Raw genomic sequence first — 21,590 nt, 5'->3', positions numbered from 1 at the left:
ACAGCAGTTACTTGTCAGTGAGTCCATGTAACTAGCTGGCTATCCGTGAGTCCAAACAACCGACCCGGGCTCTCCTGATTCGAAATCCTGGAGGAGTGACAGTAGTATTCGGCTGAGCAACGCTTCCCCATATCCTTGCTCCGTCCCTCACGGAGTGTGGAAGTAAAAACCCTATTCACGAATATTAGCGTGTGTATGAATAGTAGCAATCCAGCAAACAGGTAAGCACTGTACAACAGTCATGTCATAACTCTCAAACGCTGGAAAGGTTTGAAAACGCTTGCTAAATAGGCCCTTTGGCATTTGCTAACTCGGTAGCTAGCAGTAGCTAACGTCCAAGCCGGGGACAAAACTCTGAATTTCTCAAACCCCTATCATTCTCTCCTTAGACCGACCAATCTGTTTGAGCTTTTCTTCACAAACATGCAAATAAACCAATGTAGTTATGTACCCAGGCAAACCTGCCAAAAGCAATCTACATAACTAGCTAAATAGTTACTAATCGTGGCTGGATGTGTGTTCTGCGCAGCCAAGTCCTCGTTCGTTGTTTTGTTTAGCGTGCAAAAGCAGGCGCAAAACTCCCCCCACAGTCCGGATTTGGTCCAAACACTGGGCGCATGCAGTTGCCGAAAATTCCTAGACACAATACAAATGTGGCTACTTATTGCTATGAGAGCAATATATATTTTACAGATTGCTCTAGTTTATCGGCAAACATAGGTGCTTTCCCCTTCCTCTTGGGTAGAAATCCATCCCGTCTGTATCATTGGACGTCATTCCCTGGACGTTTCCTACTGGAAAACGTCTGCTGCAACCCATAGACTTAGATAGACATCGCATCATTGTATCTGTCCCGTTATGGCATCTGTGAGAGCACAGGCAGAGCCATTGCGTCCATCTCCATTTTGAAGTAGTCCATTTTCTTATTCTACTACTTCTATGAGTTGGCAAAAAAACTGAACGGGTGCATACTGCTACCTGGAGTGTGTTGTTTTAACAGGTATAAAGCCAAGGTTAGCAATTTATTGCCACCTGCATTTATGGAATGTTTTCTCACGAGTATAATTCATTGGCTGATCCCTCCTGGTGACCTGGATAGAATTGTATGATCCTTCCTTAACACATAAGAAGTCCCACCCAGTTGACTACTTTAAAATGGTGAAAGTCCTCAATGGCGATGCCCATGCTGAAATAGGCATTTGGGCACGATAGTTCATTTGGGCACTATAGTTTTCAATCTATCTCTATGGCGGCGTTGGCTGCGTCGCGTTCTTGAATGTACTTATTGCGCAGAGGCTGCGCATCTGTTTCTCAGGGCATTTGAAGAATGTTCACTCACATGTACAGTATATGCTAATATATAACATTAGTTTAGCCATAGATATGGAGCTCTAAGGTATTCATAATTGAGAAGAGATACATTTGGCTTAGTGCAATATAGCGTAGCATCTGCATAAACAAGCAAAGATCATACATGATTACACTCAAAACTAAAACATGTATTGCTATATTTTATTGATTGATTTGAAATGTTAAATATTTACATATTTCCTTTGATTAATTGACTTATTTATACACAACTTCGTTATTAGAAAGATAATACTCCACCATAGAAATATTGATCCCATCTATGAAAACCTAGAAACAGTACAGAGACCTTGAGTCGATTGATATCTTAGTTCAATGCCACGCACTCATCCCTGAGGCTGCCTCTTCATTTATATTTACATAGGAGATATCCAACATTTCAGATTCCTGACTTGAAAAGTTCAGTGGTCCTCTTCAGTCTGTCCAGCCGGGCACTGCTTCCCCATCCACCATTAAGTAATGGATGACTCTTCAATCTGTCCAGCCGGGCACTGCTTCCCCATCCACCATTAAGTAATGGATGACTCTTCAATCTGTCCAGCCGGGCACTGCTTCCCCATCCACCATTAAGTAATGGATGATGCCAGCTCTCTTCTTCCCACTGCTCAAAGCCTTGATGCAGCATTCATGGTCTGCCACCGTGAAGTGTGTCTCTGTTCCGTCATCCACAAACTCTCCCTATAGCCGACAATAAGAGAAGGTACGTAAATATCAATAAAGGACTGGAAGGACAAAAGTATGGACCAAAACATTAGTGAATCATGTTAAACCAGAACCTTGGCCTATGTATGTATGCAACATACATGGACACAATAACTTCACATTCAATTCCATATGAGGTTGAAAAAATACCTCTGTCTCCATTTTCTGCCCATTGAACCATACATCCATTGTGTCCTTTTCTGTTGAAAAAAACCATACAGTAGTAATTTAGTATATTATTAGTATTGCTTGTATCATATTTTTCACCATAGGCCTACAGGACAGAAGCACCATGCAGTGCATTGGAATGATTGTTAATGATTTACCGGTGTGCATTACACATCCATAAGAGCATCATAACATCACACAGTGCAGAGTTCCCTGCTTTGTTTATTCATGTCACATGGAGCTTTCTGCTATAGGCTACAAAGGACAGTGTTCCTTCCAATCAGGTTGCTCGGATGCCTTAAAATAGCCCGCCCAGAAGTGTTCCCCTAAATAGATTATACTCCTCAGAACAGCGCTGACCTGCATGTTGCCTTACACACAGTCGACTATGTTTTTATAGACTTTTTAGAATAGACGGTGTAGCTGGTATTGACACTGAAATATTGCTCAATGCTCATAGGAAAGAATATCCTTTTTGTTTTTTGAGCCTTACCAAGGACAATCCTGCAGTCAACACCATCCACTTGCAGCACCCACGTCTTAGTGACTTTGGATCTGTTATCTATGAACTTCTGGAGACTCTTGCCATCAATCTCCAAGGTGTACTCGTAGGTAAAGCCACTGATAGCCTCAATGTTTACTGTTGCTTTTGTTTCCATGCCTCCCACTGTGAAGGTCTCCTTTCCAACCAGTTTGAACATCCAATCTCTTCTGAGCACCTCCTGAGGAAGAAAGCAAATCAGACAGCCATAGGCCTTCTGTACATAGCTCTGACTACCCAATAACACATTAGAGATTTTAAAAAGGAATACGTTTCAGGGCCTACGTACCTGTCCATTGATCCAAACAACCCTCTTCCCTGTCGCCGTGCCGTGTTCAAACTCAATCCTGTAAACCCCATCGCTTAACGCCACCTCCCAGATACCAACAACATCTCCGGCCATCATCTTGACTGACCTTCCAGGGGTATAAAGCCTGTAGGCCTAACTGGAAATGATTATATCTGTCCCATCGACGCTATCCTCGTTTCAAACCAAGGTTGTAGTTCAAATCTCATCCTATAGGCAGTTATTAAGCAATGTTAGTCCGTGTGTCCATCAAACTGTCCTGGATCTGCTCTGCTCTGCCTGCTCAGCAACAAGTGCAAACTGCAATACTGTAAGAGGCTTATTGCTGCAAGACCTCTTTCAATCCAATTACTGCCAGAGGTAATTTGTATGTGAGACTTCTACAGTGAATGACTATACCTTCTTGAGACAGGCCTAGGTGATGCCTATACCTTCTTTAGACAGGCCTAGGTTAAATAAATCACACACACAATTAGCAAACTAATCAACAAATGAATCACACATTTGTGATCAAACATACAGTATAAAGAAAGCGTCTTTATTAAGGATCTTTCTATCGTCTTTTTTCAAGCATCTTTGGGTCTTTGAAAAGCGATATAAAAATCCCATGGATTATTATTAACATTAGTAATATAAAGAGCCTAGACGTGAGCAGTTTAGAAGCTTAAATGTAGTTTATAAATCTCCAATAAATAGCACTGTTATTGACTGTTACGATTATTATTGATAGTGCGGTCATTATTTGGTATATTGACCAAGGTATTCAGACGATCACAGAAGAGCGCGCACGACTCGACCTTCGCCTCTCCTGAGCCCGTTGGGGGAGTTGCAGCGATGAGACAAGATCACAATTGGATATCACTAAATTGTGAAGAAAAAGGTGGTAAAATTACAACAACAAAACCAAATAAAATAAAAACTAAGAAGAGCAAACTTTGTGGCAAAGCCTGCCAGTAGATGGCATAACACTACCTTGTCTAGTTTCCCTCAATAAAACTTCCTAACTTCCCCAAACTTTAGTTTACTGGTTATTAAAACAACAATAATCAAGTGTGCTTGTAAAAATCTATATGAATACAATTCCAATCCCATCATGTATTTTATTGACATTATGCTAATAAAATATAAAATAGTTGGGCCTACCATATCTGATTATTTTAGACTTAAATTACATCCATGGCATCTTATGGATATAGACTGCATTGGTAATACATAAATAAATCCAGCCAAGTTATTTCATGAGAAGATATGGTTGTAATAACTATAGTGCTGTATTCTGTGTACATGTGTACGGTGGGCGGTGTCGAACCTTGCCGTGAGAGTCGCTACTTATGCTGCGTTCAAGTGATAGTCTGTACTAGGAAACTCGGAAATGTTCGACTTTCTGACTGGTTGAACTCGGCACGTGTACAGCTATAAACAATTAGCAAGTCGGACATTTCCGAGTTTTCTCGTTCCGACGTGCACGTGAACGCGGCATAAATCGTTTCTTTCTTGGTCTTGGGTTGGTCCTCAGAGGGGAGAGAGCGCTTATGGAGTCTGTGGTTACATAGTATTTCCTCGGGTAACTCGATGCGCTGGAAGGGGGAAGGCAGAAGATCCCTCCTTGCCGACAACGCATTGAGACTTCCACAAATCTCTCTCCTTCTGAAGACGTTAGAAAAGAGGAAAATGGCCTCTAAAGTTACAATCGATGGAGTAAGTTTTGTATAGACAGAATATATGGAACCGTTACGTGTAGCCGCCTAGTAAGCAGAGGTTGCACTGTCTACATTAACATTAAATTAAATGTATGTCATTTCAGCTGCAGAAACTGAGAAAGGAGGCATTGGACGACTGCCATAATATTTCTTATCATCGGGGAGTTATTTTTTGTCACCAGAATGGAATGGTAAATGGTGCATGTTCATGTAAACTTTCAGTAGGATTATAGCACACAAATTGACAAGTGTTTGTGTTTACTGTATTGAAGCAGCCCAGATTGTGCATTTGTCTTTCTGAACAGTTACGTCATAACCTACTGCTGAACAATTTTTCTCTTCTCAAACAAAGCGTTTTTATGGATAATCACTGATCAGTTATTTAATCTGAAAACTGGACACAACGTCAGAAAGACAGAGGACTACAGGCAATGCCTCTCTCACTGATCTTCTTATACCCATTGTAGGTTTTTCTTTGACACTGCAAAAATGAAACAGACACTGCATCTCTGTGTGTTATGGCTGTTGCTGGTATGGAGCACAGGGGCCTCTGACAGGAGACCCCTCAAAAGGACAATCTTACAACGAACATCTCTCCAGGGGGGGATGTTTAACAGAACACAAAACGTGTTGAACTCTGACAGTATTGTTCCTTCCGCTGGTGGTATAAATGTATCCCCTATGATGAGCCATCGTGACAGAATGCAGAGAGATGAGAAAGCTGAGCCTCCAAGAAGAGGAAAAGGACCACCAAGCAGAAGGATGATGCCAAGCAGAAGAATACCCCAACAACCAAAGAAACCCATAAACCAGGTTGGCAGTAAACCAGTGACAGGGGTGGCGGTTCAGCCTCAGTCCACACCAGCCCGCACCGTCCCCGGCAGCGCAGGCTCCCTCAACGTCCTGGCCAGCTTCGCAGGGAAGAACCGGGTCCTGGTCATCTCCGCCCCACATGACTCAGACGGTTACTATCGCCTGATGATGACCCTCCTCAAGTCGGACGTCTACTGCCAGATGGCGGAGCGGCACATGCAGATGATCGTGATGTTCCACCAGGAGGGAGAGCGAGGCGGGAAGGTGCGGCGTGTCAACGCCAAGGGACAGGTGACGGAGGAGCCCCTGGATACGGTCCTCATCCCCAGGCTGATGAACTTCCTGAAGCTGGAGGAGGGGAAGTTTGGCATGGTTCTCCTGAAGAAGACCCTCCAGGTGGAGGAGAGGTACCCGTACCCGGTCAGGCTGGAGGCTATGTACGAGGTGATGGACCAGACCCACATGCGCAAGCTGGAGAAGGCCAGGCAGAGGGGCTTCGTGCAGAGGTGCAAGGCGGCCGGTGTTGAGGGCCAGGTGGTTGAGTCTCAGGGCCAGGGGGTATTGACCACGGGGTCAGAGGTCAGAGTGAACTCTACAGTGGAGAGGGTGCCAGTGAGGAAAGGGGTGCAGAGACCAGCTCAAGGACCACAGGCTGTGACAGTTACCACAACCCGACCAACCACAAAACCAACTATGACCACAAAGGCAACCACAATTACAACAAAGCCCACCACAACTAAACCAACAACAACAAAAACAACAACAACTACAACCACAACAAAACCACCACCAACAACAAAAGCAACCACAACTACAGCAAAGCCAACCACAACCACCACCAGAAAAACAACCACGACCACAACAAAACCAACTACTACAACCACCACAAAAGTAACCACCACAACAAAACCAACAACCACAACCAAAGCCACCACAACCACCACCACTACAAAACCAACCACCACAACAAAACCAACAACCACAACCAAAGCAACCACGACCACCACCACTACAAAACCAACCACCACAATAAAACCAAAAACTACAAGAACACGACGAACCACAACCACCACAACAAAACCAAAAACTACAACAACACGACGAACCACAACCACCACAAAACCCACAGTCCCGAAGCCCTTGGACCCCCAGACAACACCACACTGGGACCTAGAGGTCCCCACCACAGACGAATCCTCCTACACCCTCTCAGAGACCCACAAAAATGGCATAGATGACGTTACAGAATCCCACAGAGACCAATATGAAGAAGACACAACCGACGATACCAAATATGGCCGACAAGTTGTTACCTCTCCAACTCAGCTCACTAATGACAAACCAACTGAAGGTGGGGAAGAGCTGGGCAGTGAACTTAAGGTTGACTCTGATGCACAGGTGGAAACAGCTTCCCCCAAGAAGAGCAAGGTCAAGCGGCCTGTCAATGCAGAGAGGAAGAAAAAGGCTGATAAATCTGGCAAAAAGAGTAAAGCAGAGAAGAAAAGGTTGAAGGCTACTAAAGACAGTGATGGTGGCTTCTATCGTGGCAGGAGACCAGGGAAGAAGGCCGCTATTAACCAGGAGAAAGAAGCAGACAACAAGAGGCCCTCCACAAAACAGCCAAACCTCTTAGTATCCTTTTTGGGTCATTTTGAGAAGAGACGACGTCTACTTGTGAGTATTCTGTTGTATTACATAAATGTATTGATTAAATCTGATATGAAGCATGCATATTGGTACACTGAACAGAATATAACTAAATAGAATGGAATAGAACCGAACAGAATAGAACAGAATAGAACCGAACAGAATAGAATAGAACTGAATAGAACAGAATAGAATAGAACAGAATAGAACCGAACAGAATAGACACATGATACAACAGTCACTTTTCTTTCCCTCCCAGGTGATCAGTACTCCAGACGAGGAGAATCCTATGTACACGCAGCAGAGAGATGAGTATCTGGAGCATGTGTGTGAATTGGGCGTCAGAAAAATCTCTCTTATCACCATCTTTGGCTCTCTGACCAATGGCACCATGAAGATGGACCATTACCAGGCTGGTAAGTAAAGTTTTGAACTTTCAATTCTATTTTACTCTGATGACAAGTGTAATACAAGTGTGTGGTTACAGAGAAGGATCAGCCTCTGAAAGGCATGAAAGAAGAGGACTTCACAAACCAGCCCCTCATCAGAGCCTTGAGGAATGAGTTGGGACTGATATTTGACGACTACTATATGGTGCTGACCGACTTTGATATGAAAGTGAAGGTTGGTTGGCCTTGCTTCCCTATAAAGCTTACTGCGGTATAATTACAATGTGTTATTGTATACTGCTACTTAGTATTGTGCATCCTGGATGACCTTGTTATTTTGATGAAAGAGCGTTTAACCTTTCGGTCCCACGTCTGAGTGAAAATCCATCATATCGGTTGAGTGCTTCAATAACTCCATTTTACTGCAGTGAATTGATACAGTATCATCCGAAACACTTTTTCTGTCTAAAGATTGGTGATATGGTTTTCTGTCCCCATTCACAGCAAGAATATGAGGTGCCCATCGCCATGACGGCTGTGTTTGACTACATAGACACATTCTCTTCTCGCATCAGGGAGATGGAGCAGCAGAAGAGGCAAGGAGTGACGTGTAAGAACGAAGACAAATCCAAATCCCTGGAGAACTTCCTCTCACGGTACTAGTGGGGCTTTGTGATTATCTAGGACTATGCAATTGCAATATAAGACTGTGTGACTGCAGTTTCAAGTCAACACAACTGACAAATACACTTGCCTAAAACTGACGCTGACATCCTGTGTGCTCCTGGTCGAACATATATGCAAATAAATAAAATGCATTTGTAACCTTTTTGTTCTTCTCAAAGGCTTGTGGAATTGTTTTGTATATATTTGATGTCATTGTTTGTTCTGTGTTTATATTTCTCCAGGTTCCGCTGGAGACGCAGGCTGTTTGTGATCTCCTCCTCTGACGACGAGGAATGGGCCTATCAGCAGCAGCTCTACGCCCTGACTAGCCAGGCCTGCAATCTGGGTGAGTTGTGATGTCACACTGTTGTCTCAGGCCTGTATGGTACATTAGACGTTTCTTGATGATTTCACTGGGGCCCTTAAGTGTTTGTCTTGGCTGCTTCACACCCATTTGCAGAGATGTTCAGAATGTGTGGCCACACTTTGGTCAACTAGGGTGACAGGTAGCGTAGGGGTTAAAGTGTTGGGCCAGTAACTGAAAGGTTGCTGGTTCGAATACCTGAGCCGACAAGGTGAAAATCTGTCAATGTGCTCTTGAGCAAGGCTCTTAACCCTAATTTGCTCCAGGGGTACTGTACTACTATGACCGACCCTGTAAAACAACACATTTCACTGCTCCTATCTGGTGTATGTGACAATAAAACATGATCAAAAAATGTTTTGCCTGTTACGTTCAAGAGCAGACATATTTCCTGAATAACTCACCAGCTCACTCCCTCAAGCTTATAGAGATAGTGCAGGGAAGGTTATCTCTCAAATACCACTCCTGAAACACACTGTCCTCATCCCTTGTTGTTACTGTCTGTCACTGTTGGTCCAACGAGCCATGCTGTACAAGCATCATGATATATCTTTTCAGAGTTCAAATGAACTACTAACATAACTATTAACAGAAGATAATCTCATGGAATGTCAACTTATTTGTAGCTTGCAGAGTCTGTCACAATTAGTTTTAACTGTTGCAAAATATGTAACAAACTGCATTAGCTATGCAAACAAACAAAAGGGAATTTTAGGCATTTAGCTATAACATGCCTGAATTGTTTAGGTTAGAAAATGGACACCACTCTAAAGCTGGGTTACGATAGAGGTCTCTTGAGACTCGCCAGAATGTTGGGTATTTGGTTTTGAGCCTGTTGTAGACAATGTGGTCAACTACTCATGTTGGTCTAGTACTGATGAAAAACAGGGTTCTTAGTTTGGGAGGGCAGGCTATTGTTTAGCTGCCAACACAGTCTTTCTGTGGATGACAGTAATAGTACTGGGATGAAAGATCTGCAAATTAGAAACATTTGCAATTTGGGGAAAGGAATCTAGCGAGCACAGTGAATAATAAAACAAGACCGTTGAGCTTCAGTTGTATACATGCACTTTAGTGCTTCTACTTGGGAAATGTTTCATGGACTCAGTTTGGCCACATTGCAGAAATTGGGCTCTGTCTCTCTTAGACAGAGAGAGAGGTCATTCTGTGTAGTATAATACTATACCTTCCATTCTGTGTAGTATAATACTGTACCCTCCATTCTGTGTAGTATAATACTGTACCCTCCATTCTGTGTAGTATAATACTGTACCCTACATTCTGTGTAGTATAATACTGTACCCTCCATTCTGTGTAGTATAATACTGTACCCTCCATTCTGTGTAGTATAATACTGTACCCTCCATTCTGTGTAGTATAATACTGTACCCTCCATTCTGTGTAGTATAATACTGTATCCTCCATTCTGTGTAGTATAATACTGTACCCTCCATTCTGTGTAGTATAATACTGTTCCCTCCATTCTGTGTAGTATAATACTGTACCCTCCATTCTGTGTAGTATAATACTGTATCCTCCATTCTACTACCCTGAATAGTATTATTTGGGCTCCTAAGTGGCGCAGCGGTTTAAAGCACTGCATCTCAATAGTCGAGGCGTCACTACAGACCCTGGTTCAATTCCAGGCTGTATCACAACCGGCCGTGATTGGGAGTCCCATAGGGCGGCACACTTTTGGCCCAGTGTCGTCTGGGTTAGGGTTTGGCCGGGGGTAGGCCATCATTGTAAATAATAATTTGTTCTGAACTGACTTGCCTGCCTAGTTAAATTAAAACCACTGCTTTCACCTATATCCATACCTTCACATGTACTAGATATCTTTGGGAAGGCGCTAGAGCTTGGTTTGAAAGGGGTTTGATATTAGGCGTAAGAGGTCATGTGAAATTATATGTTTTCACCTGGCTCTACTCAGGCCTGCGCCACTTGTCTGTGCTGAAGCTGATTGGAAAGGACATGGAGGATATGGGCGGGACCCTTGAGCTATACCCAATCAACGGTAAGAAACAGAGTTACTGTTACCATATTGGTGGGAAAACCATGAGCTTATATAACTGAGGATTTGATTTAGGTTTAGGTCTTCTTCTTCTTCTAAACATTATCTTGTTCTTAATGTATGAAATCAATTAAAGTTAACCCCTCAACCCTGCCTGTGTCACAGGGACTGCCACTGTGGAACGTGAGGACGTTTCTCCCTCTCTGGTGCAGGACATCAGGAACTACTTCCAGATCACCCCAGAGTACTTCTCTATGCTGCTGGTGGGGAAAGACGGCAACGTCAAGTCCTGGTACCCGTCTCCCATGTGGTCCATGTCCATCATATATGATCTGGTTGACTCCATGCAGCTCCGCAGACAGGAGATGGCTATCCAGAAGTCCCTTGGCATGCGCTGTCCTGAGGATGAGTATGGGGGCTACGGTCATGACAGAGACCCGGATGGTTACCACCGTGGATATGGTTACTAAAGGATTGAGAATAGAATGTTCCCCTCAGGATGTGTTCGATTTTCTATTGAGGCCTGGTTGTGGCCTTGTCCCATGAACTATATGAAGCCATTGTATGAATGGCATGTCATGAAGGCTTTTTTTTTGCATATTGATAACTGTGACGTTGTTATTATAAGAATTGACTTTTCTATAATAGATTATGAAAATGCAGCATACTTTTTCTTCCATTATATTTTTGTCTATTGAATGTATGATTTGTTTCACAGGGAGAATGTAGATTTCAGATTAAAAACATTTGGCAATTGCCTTTTATGTTGTGCATATATTTGTTATCTTGTATGGAGATATACAGGTAACTGCCCAAATAAAGGAAACACTTGAGTAAATGAGGGATACAAATTGTATTGAAAGCAGGTGCTTCCACACAGATGTGGTTCCTGAGTTAATTAAGCAATTAACATCCCATCATGCTTAGAGTCATCATCAATCAGATGTCACAAATTGCTTATACAGAAACCCAGCGTAAAACCCAAAAGATCAGGCAATGCAGATGTAGAAGCCCGGTGGCTAGGAAAAACTCCCTAGAAAGGCAGGAACCTAGGAAGAAACCTAGTGCGGAACCAGGTTCTGAGGGGTGGCCAGTCCTCCTCTGGCTGTGCCTGGTGGAGATTATAAGAGTACATGGGCCATTAAGGCCAGATCGTTCTTCAACCCCACCAACTTTGCCAAAGCAGAGCCCCCACACCACCAGAGAGATATCAACAGACCACCAAATATAGCCCACGAAGATCTCCCCCACCACACAAGCCCAAGGGGGCGCAAAACCAGACAGGAAGATGACATCAGTCACTCTACCCACTCAAGTCGAGTATACCAAAAAATGCCTGGCACGTTGTGATGCACCCCTCTTAGGGACTAGCAAAACCAGTGACTCAGCCTCAGTAATAGGGTCAGAGGCAGAGAATCCAGTGGAGAGAGGGGAGCCAGCCAGGCAGAGACAGCAAGGGGGTTTCGTCACTCCAGTGCCTTTCCGTTCACCTTCACACTCCTGGGCCAGACTACACTCAATCATAGGACCTACTGAAGAGATGAGTCTTCACTAAAGACTTAAAGGTTGAGTCCGAGTCTGCATCTTTCACATGGATCGGCAGACCATCCCATAAAAATGGAGCTCTATAGGAGAAGGCCCTGCCTCCAGCTGTTTGCTTAGAAATTCTAGGAACAATAACGAGGCCTGCGTCTTGTGACTGTAGCGTACATGTGGGTTTGTACTGCAGGATCAAATCGGAGAGATAGGTAGGATCAAGTCTATGTAATGCTTTGTAGGTTAGCAGGAAAACCTTGAAATCAGCCCTAGCCTTAACAGAGACCAGCACTGGAGTAATTTGATCAAGTGTTTTGGTTCTAGTCAAGATTCTAGAAGCCGTATTTAGCACTAGCAGATGTGTTTATTTCGTTCTTTATCCAGGTAGCCGGAGAGTAGAGCATTTCAGTAGTCTAATCTTGAAGTAACAAAAGCATGGATTAGCTGTTCTTTATGATTTTTTGACAAAACGTTTCTGAGTTTTGCAATGATAGAAAGATGGGAAAAAAGCAGTTTTTAAAATATTGTTGATAAGGGTCCAGAGTAATGCAGAGGTCCTTCACAGTTTTATTTTAGATGACTGTACAACCACTGAGATTAATTGTCAGATCAAACAGCAGATCTCTTTGTTTCTTTGGACCGAGATCCAGCATCACTGTTTTGTCTGAGTTTAAAAATAAAATAATTTCCACCATCTACTTCCTTATGTCTGAAACACAGGCTTCTAGGGTATGCAATTTTGGGGCTTCACCATGTTTCATTGAAATGTACAGCTGTGTGTCATCTGCATAGCAGTGACAGTTGACATTGTGTTTCCAAATGACATCACCAAGAGGTAGCATAGTGAAAACAATAGTGGTCCTAAAATTGAACCTTGAGGAATATCGAAGCTTAACATTGATTTGTCAGAGGACAAACCATCCACAGAGACTAACTGATATCTTTCCGACAGATAAGATCTAAACCAGGCATGAACTTGTCCGCGTAGACCAATTTGGGTTTCCAATCTCTCCAAAAGAATGTGGTGATCAATGGTGTCAAAAGCAGCACTAAAGTCTAGGGGCACGAGGACAGACACAGAGCCTTGGTCTGACGCCATTAAAATGTAATTTACCACCTTCACAAGTGTGGTCTCAGTACTATGATAGGGTCTAAAACCAGATTGGAGCGTTTCGTATACATTATTTGTCTCCAGGAAGGAAGTGAGTTGATGAGAAACAGCTTTTTTCCAAAATAATTGAGAGGAATGGGAGATTCGATATAGGCCAATAATTATTTTCCAGGTCAAGGTTTGGCTTTTTCAGGAGAGGCTTTATTACTGCCACTTTTAGTGAGTTTGGTACACATCAGGAGGATAGGGAGCCATTTATTATGTTCAACATAGGAGGGTGAAGCACAGGAAGTAGCTCTTTCAGTAGTTTAGTTGGAATAGGGTCCAGTAGACAGCTGGAAGGTTTAGAGGCCATGACTATTTTCGAGATATACAGGATAAAAACACTTGAGTGTCTCCATTGATCCGAGGTCCTGGCAGTTCTGTGCAGACTCATTATAACTGAGTTTTGGAGAAATACGCATATTCAAACAGGAGTCTGTAATTTGCTTTTTAATGATCATGATCTTTTCATCAAAGAAGTTAATTAATTAATCACTGCTGAAGTAAAGGCCATCCTCACTTGGGGAATGCTGCTTTTTAGTTAGCTTTGCGACAGTATCAGAAATCTATTTTGAATCGTGTTTTATTCTCCTCAGGTTGTAAAGGTAGGTTGAATGAGCAGCATTGTAGGCTTTTTGATATTGCACGGTACTGTCTTTCCAAGCTAGTTGGAAGACTTCCAATTTGGTGGAGATTTGGTCACTCGTGTAACCAGGAGGAGAGGCCTCATTTAACCCAGTATATTCATCAGTCTTGAGCAATGTTTCAGTCAGGCCAATCACATGAAGTTTATGATCAGTGATTAGTTAATTGACTATGACTGCCTTGGAAGTGAGGGATCTAACATTAAGTAGTTCTATTTTGAGATATGAGCACAGGCGGCCGGTGGCACCTTAATTGTAATGGCTATGAGCCCGGAACGGAATAAATGGAATGGTATCGAGCACATAAAACACATTTCCATGTGTTTGATACCATTCCAGCCATTACTATGAGCCGTTGTGGATGTGAGGTATTATCACAATATCTTTCAATAATGACAGGAATGGAGGAGGTCTTTATTTCAGTGAGATTGCTAATGCGAACACCACCATGTTTAGTTTTGCCCGACCTACATCGAGGCACAGAAAGGGTCTGAATGGGGAAAACTGAGCTGACTATTCTAGGCTGGCAGGCTGGCTGACAGACTACTGCCTGGCCTGCACCCTATCTCATTGTGGAGCTAGAGGAGTTAGAGCCCTGTCTACTATGTTGATAGAGAAGATGAGAGCACCCCTCCAGCTAAGATAGAGTCTGTCACTCCTGAGCATGCCAGGCTTGGTCCTGTTTGTGTGTGAGTCCCAGAAAGAGGGCCAGTTATCTACAAATATATTTTGGGAGGGACAGAAAATAGTTTTCAACCAGCGATTGAATTGTGCGAGTCTGCTGTAGAGCTCATCACTCCCCTGTATACAAATTCCCAGCTGCCCGTCATTTTCCTACCATGGCTTGAAGAAGAGATCTAAGTGACTTTGAAATAGAGGGCTCAAAAGAGCATAGGGGGTTTAAAGGGTGTGTGTGTTTCTCAGTCATCAGATCTCAACCCAACGGAACACTTATGAGAGATTCTGGATCAGCGTTAAAAACCATCAACAAAACGCCAAATGATGGAATTTCTCGTGGAGGTATAGTGTCACATCCGTCCAACAGAGTGACAGATACTTGTAGAATCTATGCCACGGCGCATTGAAGCTGTTCTGGCGGCTCGTGTTCCCTATGCTGGTGTTTCCTTCATTTTGGCAGTTACCTGTATGTATGCTGAATAAAGGTCTTATTCCAGATTGAAGAACTCAAATGTATTTAACTTTCCCTTGGGGCCTGGGCCAGTCATGATCGGGCAACCCTTGAGCCGTCCAGACAAATCTCTCGAGACTTTAACAGCGGAAGGGGATCCTCAAATGACAAGTCATGTGATCTGTTGCTGACAAAAAAAACAACTGAAAACCGACGGTCCTTGGGCGTTTGAAGACGCATACATCTGTCGGGGGTCGATCTGATAGCTAACATGCAGAACGCCATTAATTCCGTAAAAGGAACGGCCCTTGGTGTAGCTGAGTTTTTTACTCCAGTGCTGAAGGTAAGCTAAATTTGCGGTATCGCTAGCTACTGTAGATTGCTATCACTCAGCAGTGATGTGTAAGATGCTAACATGCTAGCATGCGTTATCGGGAAGACTTCCCTCAAGTGCTCTCAACTTGTATTATGTAGCTACAATTCGTTGTTTACAGTCCTATTGCAGTGTATAATCTCAGTTTATGAAATATTTAGAGGTCTCATGGCGTTGATGACTGTCTTGTCAATGTAGTTAACGTTAGCTTCGCATGATTCCAGTTAAGCACATTTGAAAAATGTGACAGTCAATGTTTAAGACCTTCAAGCAATTAAGAATGGAATGTCTAACCTCTAACACGTTAAATATACCAAACTGCCAACTCAACAATAATATTACTTCATTATTTTGTCTGATAGGAATCCAAATTCAAGGAGACTGGGGTTATCACCCCAGAAGAGGTGAGGAAGTTGTCTTTCGTATCCTTTGTAACTGAGTCACTTTAAAAAGCCCAACAAGTCACACGTATGTAGGCTTTCATCATTTGGGCAAATAAGTGCAACTGAAAGAGGTTTTAATTCCAAAAAGCCCCTTTCCCCGACCCACAGTAATTGTCATCTGTCTGAACTATTACAACTTCCTATTAAATCTCCATTTTCTCTCCATTAGTTTGTAGCTGCTGGAGATCACCTTGTTCATCACTGCCCCACATGGAAATGGTGAGTGTCCGTTGGAGTAAGATTGATACTCAACCCAGGACATGGGTTGGCTCCATCCAAGTCAATTCTGAAATTGAATTAAACTCTTATGAAGAAATGGCCATGTTCCGATGTCCAGTTCAACTAACAGGAATTGAAATGGACTTTATCCCACCTCTAATATGATATTGTAGTCAGCTAAATTGCACTTAATTTCTCAAATCTAATTAGTCTGATATGAGCATGTAATTACTGTGGATGGATGTTATGCTGTCTCCAAATATAGCATCAACTACAGTATGAAGTTTTGACAGCACAGTAGTCCCAGATGTCACATGTTTATTCCCTCCAGGGTGTCTGGGGAAGAGGAGAAGGTGAAGCCGTATTTACCCAAGGATAAGCAGTTCCTATTGACTCGCAATGGTAGGAACTGTGTGAACTCAAATTAAATGTTATTGGTCACATACACATGGTTAGCAGATGTTATTGCGAGTGTAGTGAAATGCTTGTGCTTCTAGTTCTAACAGTGCAGCAATATCTAACAAGTAATCTAACAATTCCACAACAACTACCTAATACACACAAATCTAAGTAAAGGAATGGAATAAGAATATATACATATAAATATATGGATGAGCATTGACCGAGCGGCATAGGCAAGATGCAATCAACGGTTTAAAATACAGTATATACATATGAGATGAGTAATGCAAGATATGTAAACATTATTTAAGTGGCATTATTAAAGTGACTAGTGATCCATTTATTAAAGTGGCGCTTTCTCTACAATACTGTTACTTGTCCTTATTGTTGCTTTAGTAATGTATATTTTGTGTGTGCCTATAGTTCCCTGCTACAAGCGCTGTAAACAGATGGAGTATTGTGATGAACTGGAAGCCATCATAGAGGAGGATGACGGAGATGGAGGATGGGTCGACACCTACCACAACTCAGGTTGGACACTTTAGACATTTCCTGTGACTATGGTTCATTTTCTTGGGTCTTTTATGTTGTAGTGCAATATACCTTCATTTATTGATGTGCTGCAGAGTGCAGTTTCAGGAATACATGATAAATAAAGTTAGCTTTTGGGTTTGTTTGTCCAGGAATGTTATATTTCAAATTGATATTTTAGGTATAGGGGGAGTTACAGAAGCTGTACGAGAAATCTCATTGGACAACAAGGTAAATTTGATGGACCATTTACGTTTTGTTTTTGAATCCTAGTAATCTGCATTGATAGTGAATGTTTCAAACTAACAACCTTAGATTAATACCATTGCAGACGTCTTAAAATAGTTGTATTCCTTTGTTTTGAAAGGACATGAACATGAATGTGAACTCTGGTGCTAGTGGGAACGGAGATGATGATGATGATGAAGACGAGGCAGCAGATATGGAAGGTGTCTACTCTCTACTCCTCAAGGAATATTCCAAAGATTTGTTTAACTAAACCAAGATAGACCACAGCCCTTTGTTTCAAACGGGAACAAATGAGTCATAGTGGGCAGAGCCAAGCACAAGCTAGCGAGATCCTATTGGTGTATTCTAGCACACATGTGCATATTTCCATTAGGGAACACCTACTCTGAAGTGGGTTTGTGCAATAACTCAACTCGCCTTTGCACTCCTAAACAACACCATTTTTTAAAACTTTGGCAAAGGGTAAAGTATACAAAACTTACTTGATTATGTTTGTAGCATATTTTTGTTTTGGGAACAGAAAATTTAATTGAGATCAAATGTGTAATCGATGAGAAAATTAGCAGAATGTCGGCCAAAATACATCTTGTTCCGTCTTCTCCCACTCCCGGCCGCTGGGCTTCCTCTCACTACCATATTTGGTAGGGAATGGAAACTCCAAGCGGATGCTTCACATTTATACGTCCGGTGAAATATCTGTCTCATTGTTTACGTGGTTATACTTCACTAGTTGTGATGTGTTTTGTCCTATTTTTTTTGTATTTTTAACCCCCGCCCCCGCAGTAGGCCTTTTGGTAGGCCGTCATTGTAAATAAGAATTTGTTCTTAACTGACTTTCATAGTTAATTAATGTAAGGGTTCAGTTTGTCTTGTTCTGTTTTTTCAGAGTATGAGGAGAGTGGACTACTGGAAACAGATGAGGTCAGAAGTTCACAGTATTGTTGTAACTTTTATTGTACATTGCTTCTGTTTCCAGGAAGTGTCTTTATTCCCCATTTTTCACTTCAGTTTTTTTTTCCCCCCATATGTCTCTAGGCCACCCTGGACACCAGTAAAATGGTGGACTTGTCTAAATCCAAAACGGGAGAGGCTGGGAACGATGACATCCTGCAGACTCGAACGTATGACCTCTACATCACATATGACAAATACTATCAGACTCCTCGACTCTGGCTATTTGGATACGATGAGGTAACACACTTACTGTACATTGACTCTGTACCGGTACCCCCTGTATATAGCCTTGCTACTGTTATTTTATTGTTGCTCCTTAATTATTTGTTTTTATTTTTTACTTCAGTTTATTTTAGTAAATACTTTAACACATATTTTTCTTACACTACCTTAACCAACAATGCAGTTAAGTAAGCATTCACTGTAAGGTCTACACCTGTTGTATTCTGCGCATGTGACAAATAAAATTATATTGTATTGTAAATTGTATTTGATTTGTAAACTAGCTCTCAGCAGTACAGAGTCAGCTTAGTGTAACTGGGTTTCTAGGGTAGACTAAAAAGTGCATCCTATGTGCACAGTAACAAAACATGTTGGCATTTAGATACTGCTGTGTGTCCTTTTGGATTGCATTGTGAATATTACTGAGGATGTAAATCCCAAGATGCGTTCTTACAGCTGAGGAAGAATGATGTCTTTGACTTACCTGGGAAACCGAGTTCCTGGGTTCTATGTTCTGTTTACCATTTCCCCTCTCACTCCTACAGGACAGACAGCCCCTGACAGTGGATCAGATGTACGAGGACATCAGCCAGGATCATGTGAAGAAAACAGTCACCATCGAAAATCACCCCCACCTACCACCCCCGGCCATGTGCTCTGTGCATCCCTGCAGGTAAAAGCAAGAGATCATGAACACGCTTTCAGTGACTCAAAATCGGAGGAGTGCTGCTCTAGGATCAGGTCCCCCTTTCTATTCATTATAATCTAAAACTGATCCCACATCAGAACTCCTATTCTGAAAAACTTTGAGTACGGATCCGACTGTACTACTCATCGAGGGAGCGCTTATGGTCCTGTAAACTAATGTTGGCACTTCCTGTTTTCCAGACATGCTGAAGTGATGAAAAGGATCATCGAGACGGTGGCGGAAGGGGGAGGAGAACTTGGAGTTCATATGCATCCTTTAAGTGAATTGTCGGCTCAGCTGAAGTCAAGTGTTTTTAATGCAGCTTGGTGATTTTAAGTGTATGTATCATTATGTAAGGGATAATCGAGGGCCTATGTGTTCTATGGAAAATAATGAACGACTTTACACAGAGTTGCATTAATTTCCAGGGAACGAGTTGATTATTCCTTTCATACCATGGCTATAATTTAACAAATGTGCTGCTTGAAATGTTTTTAACATCCACTGAAGTAGCTAGCAAGTTTACTAGATAACTACAGTAGTTGTCTTGGTAACCAAACAAAGAAACCGTCAGTCGTAGCTTGCTGTTATGAAAAATCAAATTCAATGTCTTCAATTCGACTTTTGCTTTCAAACGCAGCTCAAACACGGTAGAATTCAATGGCTATAGTTGAATTCTAACGTGCTGATATACTGTGCTTTATAGTGAAACGAGTATTCAAAAATGCAATGGTATAATTCAATGTAACCCAAGCTAAGGTGAGTTGTAAATAGAAGTGATCTTGCTAATACTGTTTCTCTTCCATTCTTGCCTACACATTATTCCTTAACTTCATGTTTCAGGTATCTGTTGATTTTCTTGAAGTTTGTCCAGGCCGTCATCCCCACGATAGAATACGACTACACAAGGCACTTCACCATGTAGCTCCATCCTACAGAGGTGTAGGCTACTCTTGCAAACATTTGAGTGTAGGAGGAATCTGTCTTCTGGCTGGCAGCGTTAGTGGGGTATGGAATGTTGTCTCTCGGAATGACTCTTGGAGTATTCTGGGTACTCTGACCCTCTGTGTGGGAATAGGATGAATCGCTGAGGGGTTGATGGGTGTATACAGATGTTGGTAATGCTGTAATCCCAATGATGTAATGGCTTTATGTGGTGACTGATCTCGCAGTGTTTTTGTCTGGAAGATTCTCACTCTGTACTTGGCAAATGCCCAGCTCTGTCATAAACAACCATTCAAAGATAACTATATTTATTTTACATTAAGTCACTGACAGATAGGCTTTGAAGTTTTCTCCATTTTGTTTTTATAACCACACAAATCTTTTTTTTCACCATAGTAATGGTGCCACTAATGTCCTCTCAAATGCTTACCAATTAAATGTTGTTGAAAGAAATCTAGAAAATGTTTTGTCCACTTTGCATTATAGCTTTTTCAGTGTGATGTTCTGGACAAATGTTTGGACCTCTTTACTGGTTCAGACCAATGCCAGTTTGTCTTAATGGTGAAGTGTACATGGTCTATTGGGCCCAGGACCATCGTTGGTTCCTGTAAGTGGGGTTGGTGTCCTTTTTTTTTGCTGCCCAGCTCTTTTTTTTTTCTTTTTTTTTTTACCTCTGCTCCTAGTTCCACTGTCTTGTCCTGTAGAGATGATGTCATGATGATTGTGTTGTAGGAATGTGAGCGTTACCTTTGTGTGATGACATGCAAGGTTACCTGTATCACCAGATTATTCAAAGACGCGGTATATCATCAGGAGTTTGACTGTCTTCTCATATATAAAGACGTCAGTTCTGCACATTTGGCTGAGGGTCTGCACAGTGCATTCATTGTTAACTATAGTACTCTTCTCTTAATACTATGTATAACTCACTCATTAATGCTGAAATATTGACTGTAAAATGTCTGAGTAACTGACTCCAGAGTACTTTCTTTTCCCAAGAATCAGCTGGACAGGTTGTGGCTCTCTCTTATCTGTTGATCCTACAGACTCCTTGTGTAACAGCTCAGTCTTAACACACTGAACATTTTTAAAGTAATGTACATTTATATCAATAAAAATCCCCAATATGATGGATTGTATACATTATGCCGTTATAAAACTACCTACCACTGGGTGAATGCCATTGAGATCATGCATTATAAAGCACATATGGCATCTGAAATTATTTTCTTTTCACAGCAAATTGATAGCTAGATTAAAATGTATGCATGGTTCATGAATAGATAAGGTTACGTAATAAGTTTGTAGCCAGACTGATTGTTCAAATAATAATTCGTATTTTATTTAACCTTTTTTGACAGTGAGTCATTCTGAAACTAAAGTCTCTTTTACAGATGAGCCCTGTATACACATCAATATTAAT

The 21,590-nt window shown here is 42.0% G+C and overlaps 3 protein-coding genes across 5 annotated transcripts; 2 read left to right on the top strand and 1 right to left on the bottom strand.

Moving 5' to 3' along the window:
- The first annotated feature begins 102 nt into the window (after window positions 1-102).
- Window positions 103-11,437, top strand: LOC139532640 (coiled-coil domain-containing protein 80-like). Of its 3 annotated transcripts, none has more exons than XM_071330518.1 (9): window positions 103-221; window positions 4,891-4,977; window positions 5,254-7,273; window positions 7,506-7,662; window positions 7,734-7,870; window positions 8,140-8,291; window positions 8,544-8,647; window positions 10,599-10,682; window positions 10,845-11,437. In XM_071330518.1, the coding sequence occupies exons 2-9, from the start codon at window positions 4,970-4,972 to the stop codon at window positions 11,147-11,149; spliced, it is 2,967 nt and encodes a 988-aa protein (XP_071186619.1). In that variant the 5' UTR covers window positions 103-221; window positions 4,891-4,969; the 3' UTR covers window positions 11,150-11,437. The 3 variants fall into 3 exon arrangements, with proteins under 3 accessions (XP_071186619.1, XP_071186618.1, XP_071186620.1); XM_071330517.1 differs by lacking the exon at window positions 103-221 and adding an exon at window positions 4,578-4,784; XM_071330519.1 differs by lacking the exon at window positions 103-221 and adding an exon at window positions 4,578-4,784 and having other exon boundaries at window positions 5,092-7,273.
- Window positions 1,876-3,419, bottom strand: LOC139532641 (fas apoptotic inhibitory molecule 1-like). The gene is made up of 4 exons (XM_071330520.1): window positions 3,069-3,419; window positions 2,732-2,960; window positions 2,221-2,270; window positions 1,876-2,046 (listed from the first exon to the last, which is right to left on the bottom strand). Exons 1-4 carry the CDS (start codon window positions 3,183-3,185, stop codon window positions 1,897-1,899), a joined length of 546 nt encoding a protein of 181 aa, XP_071186621.1. The 5' UTR covers window positions 3,186-3,419; the 3' UTR covers window positions 1,876-1,896.
- A 3,060-nt stretch (window positions 11,438-14,497) lies between the features above and the next one.
- On the top strand, window positions 14,498-21,297 carry atg3 (autophagy related 3). The gene is made up of 12 exons (XM_071330507.1): window positions 14,498-15,484; window positions 15,877-15,918; window positions 16,127-16,176; window positions 16,508-16,578; window positions 17,002-17,109; window positions 17,291-17,340; window positions 17,477-17,558; window positions 18,245-18,279; window positions 18,394-18,549; window positions 19,080-19,207; window positions 19,423-19,491; window positions 20,066-21,297. The coding sequence occupies exons 1-12, from the start codon at window positions 15,413-15,415 to the stop codon at window positions 20,145-20,147; spliced, it is 945 nt and encodes a 314-aa protein (XP_071186608.1). The 5' UTR covers window positions 14,498-15,412; the 3' UTR covers window positions 20,148-21,297.
- Window positions 21,298-21,590: the final 293 nt, after the last annotated feature.

This window comes from Salvelinus alpinus, chromosome 10, assembly GCF_045679555.1.
Source record: "Salvelinus alpinus chromosome 10, SLU_Salpinus.1, whole genome shotgun sequence".
Classification (NCBI taxonomy): domain Eukaryota; kingdom Metazoa; phylum Chordata; class Actinopteri; order Salmoniformes; family Salmonidae; genus Salvelinus; species Salvelinus alpinus.
Note: the sequence above shows the minus strand (reverse complement) of the source record. Positions and strands in the feature narration are given on the sequence as shown.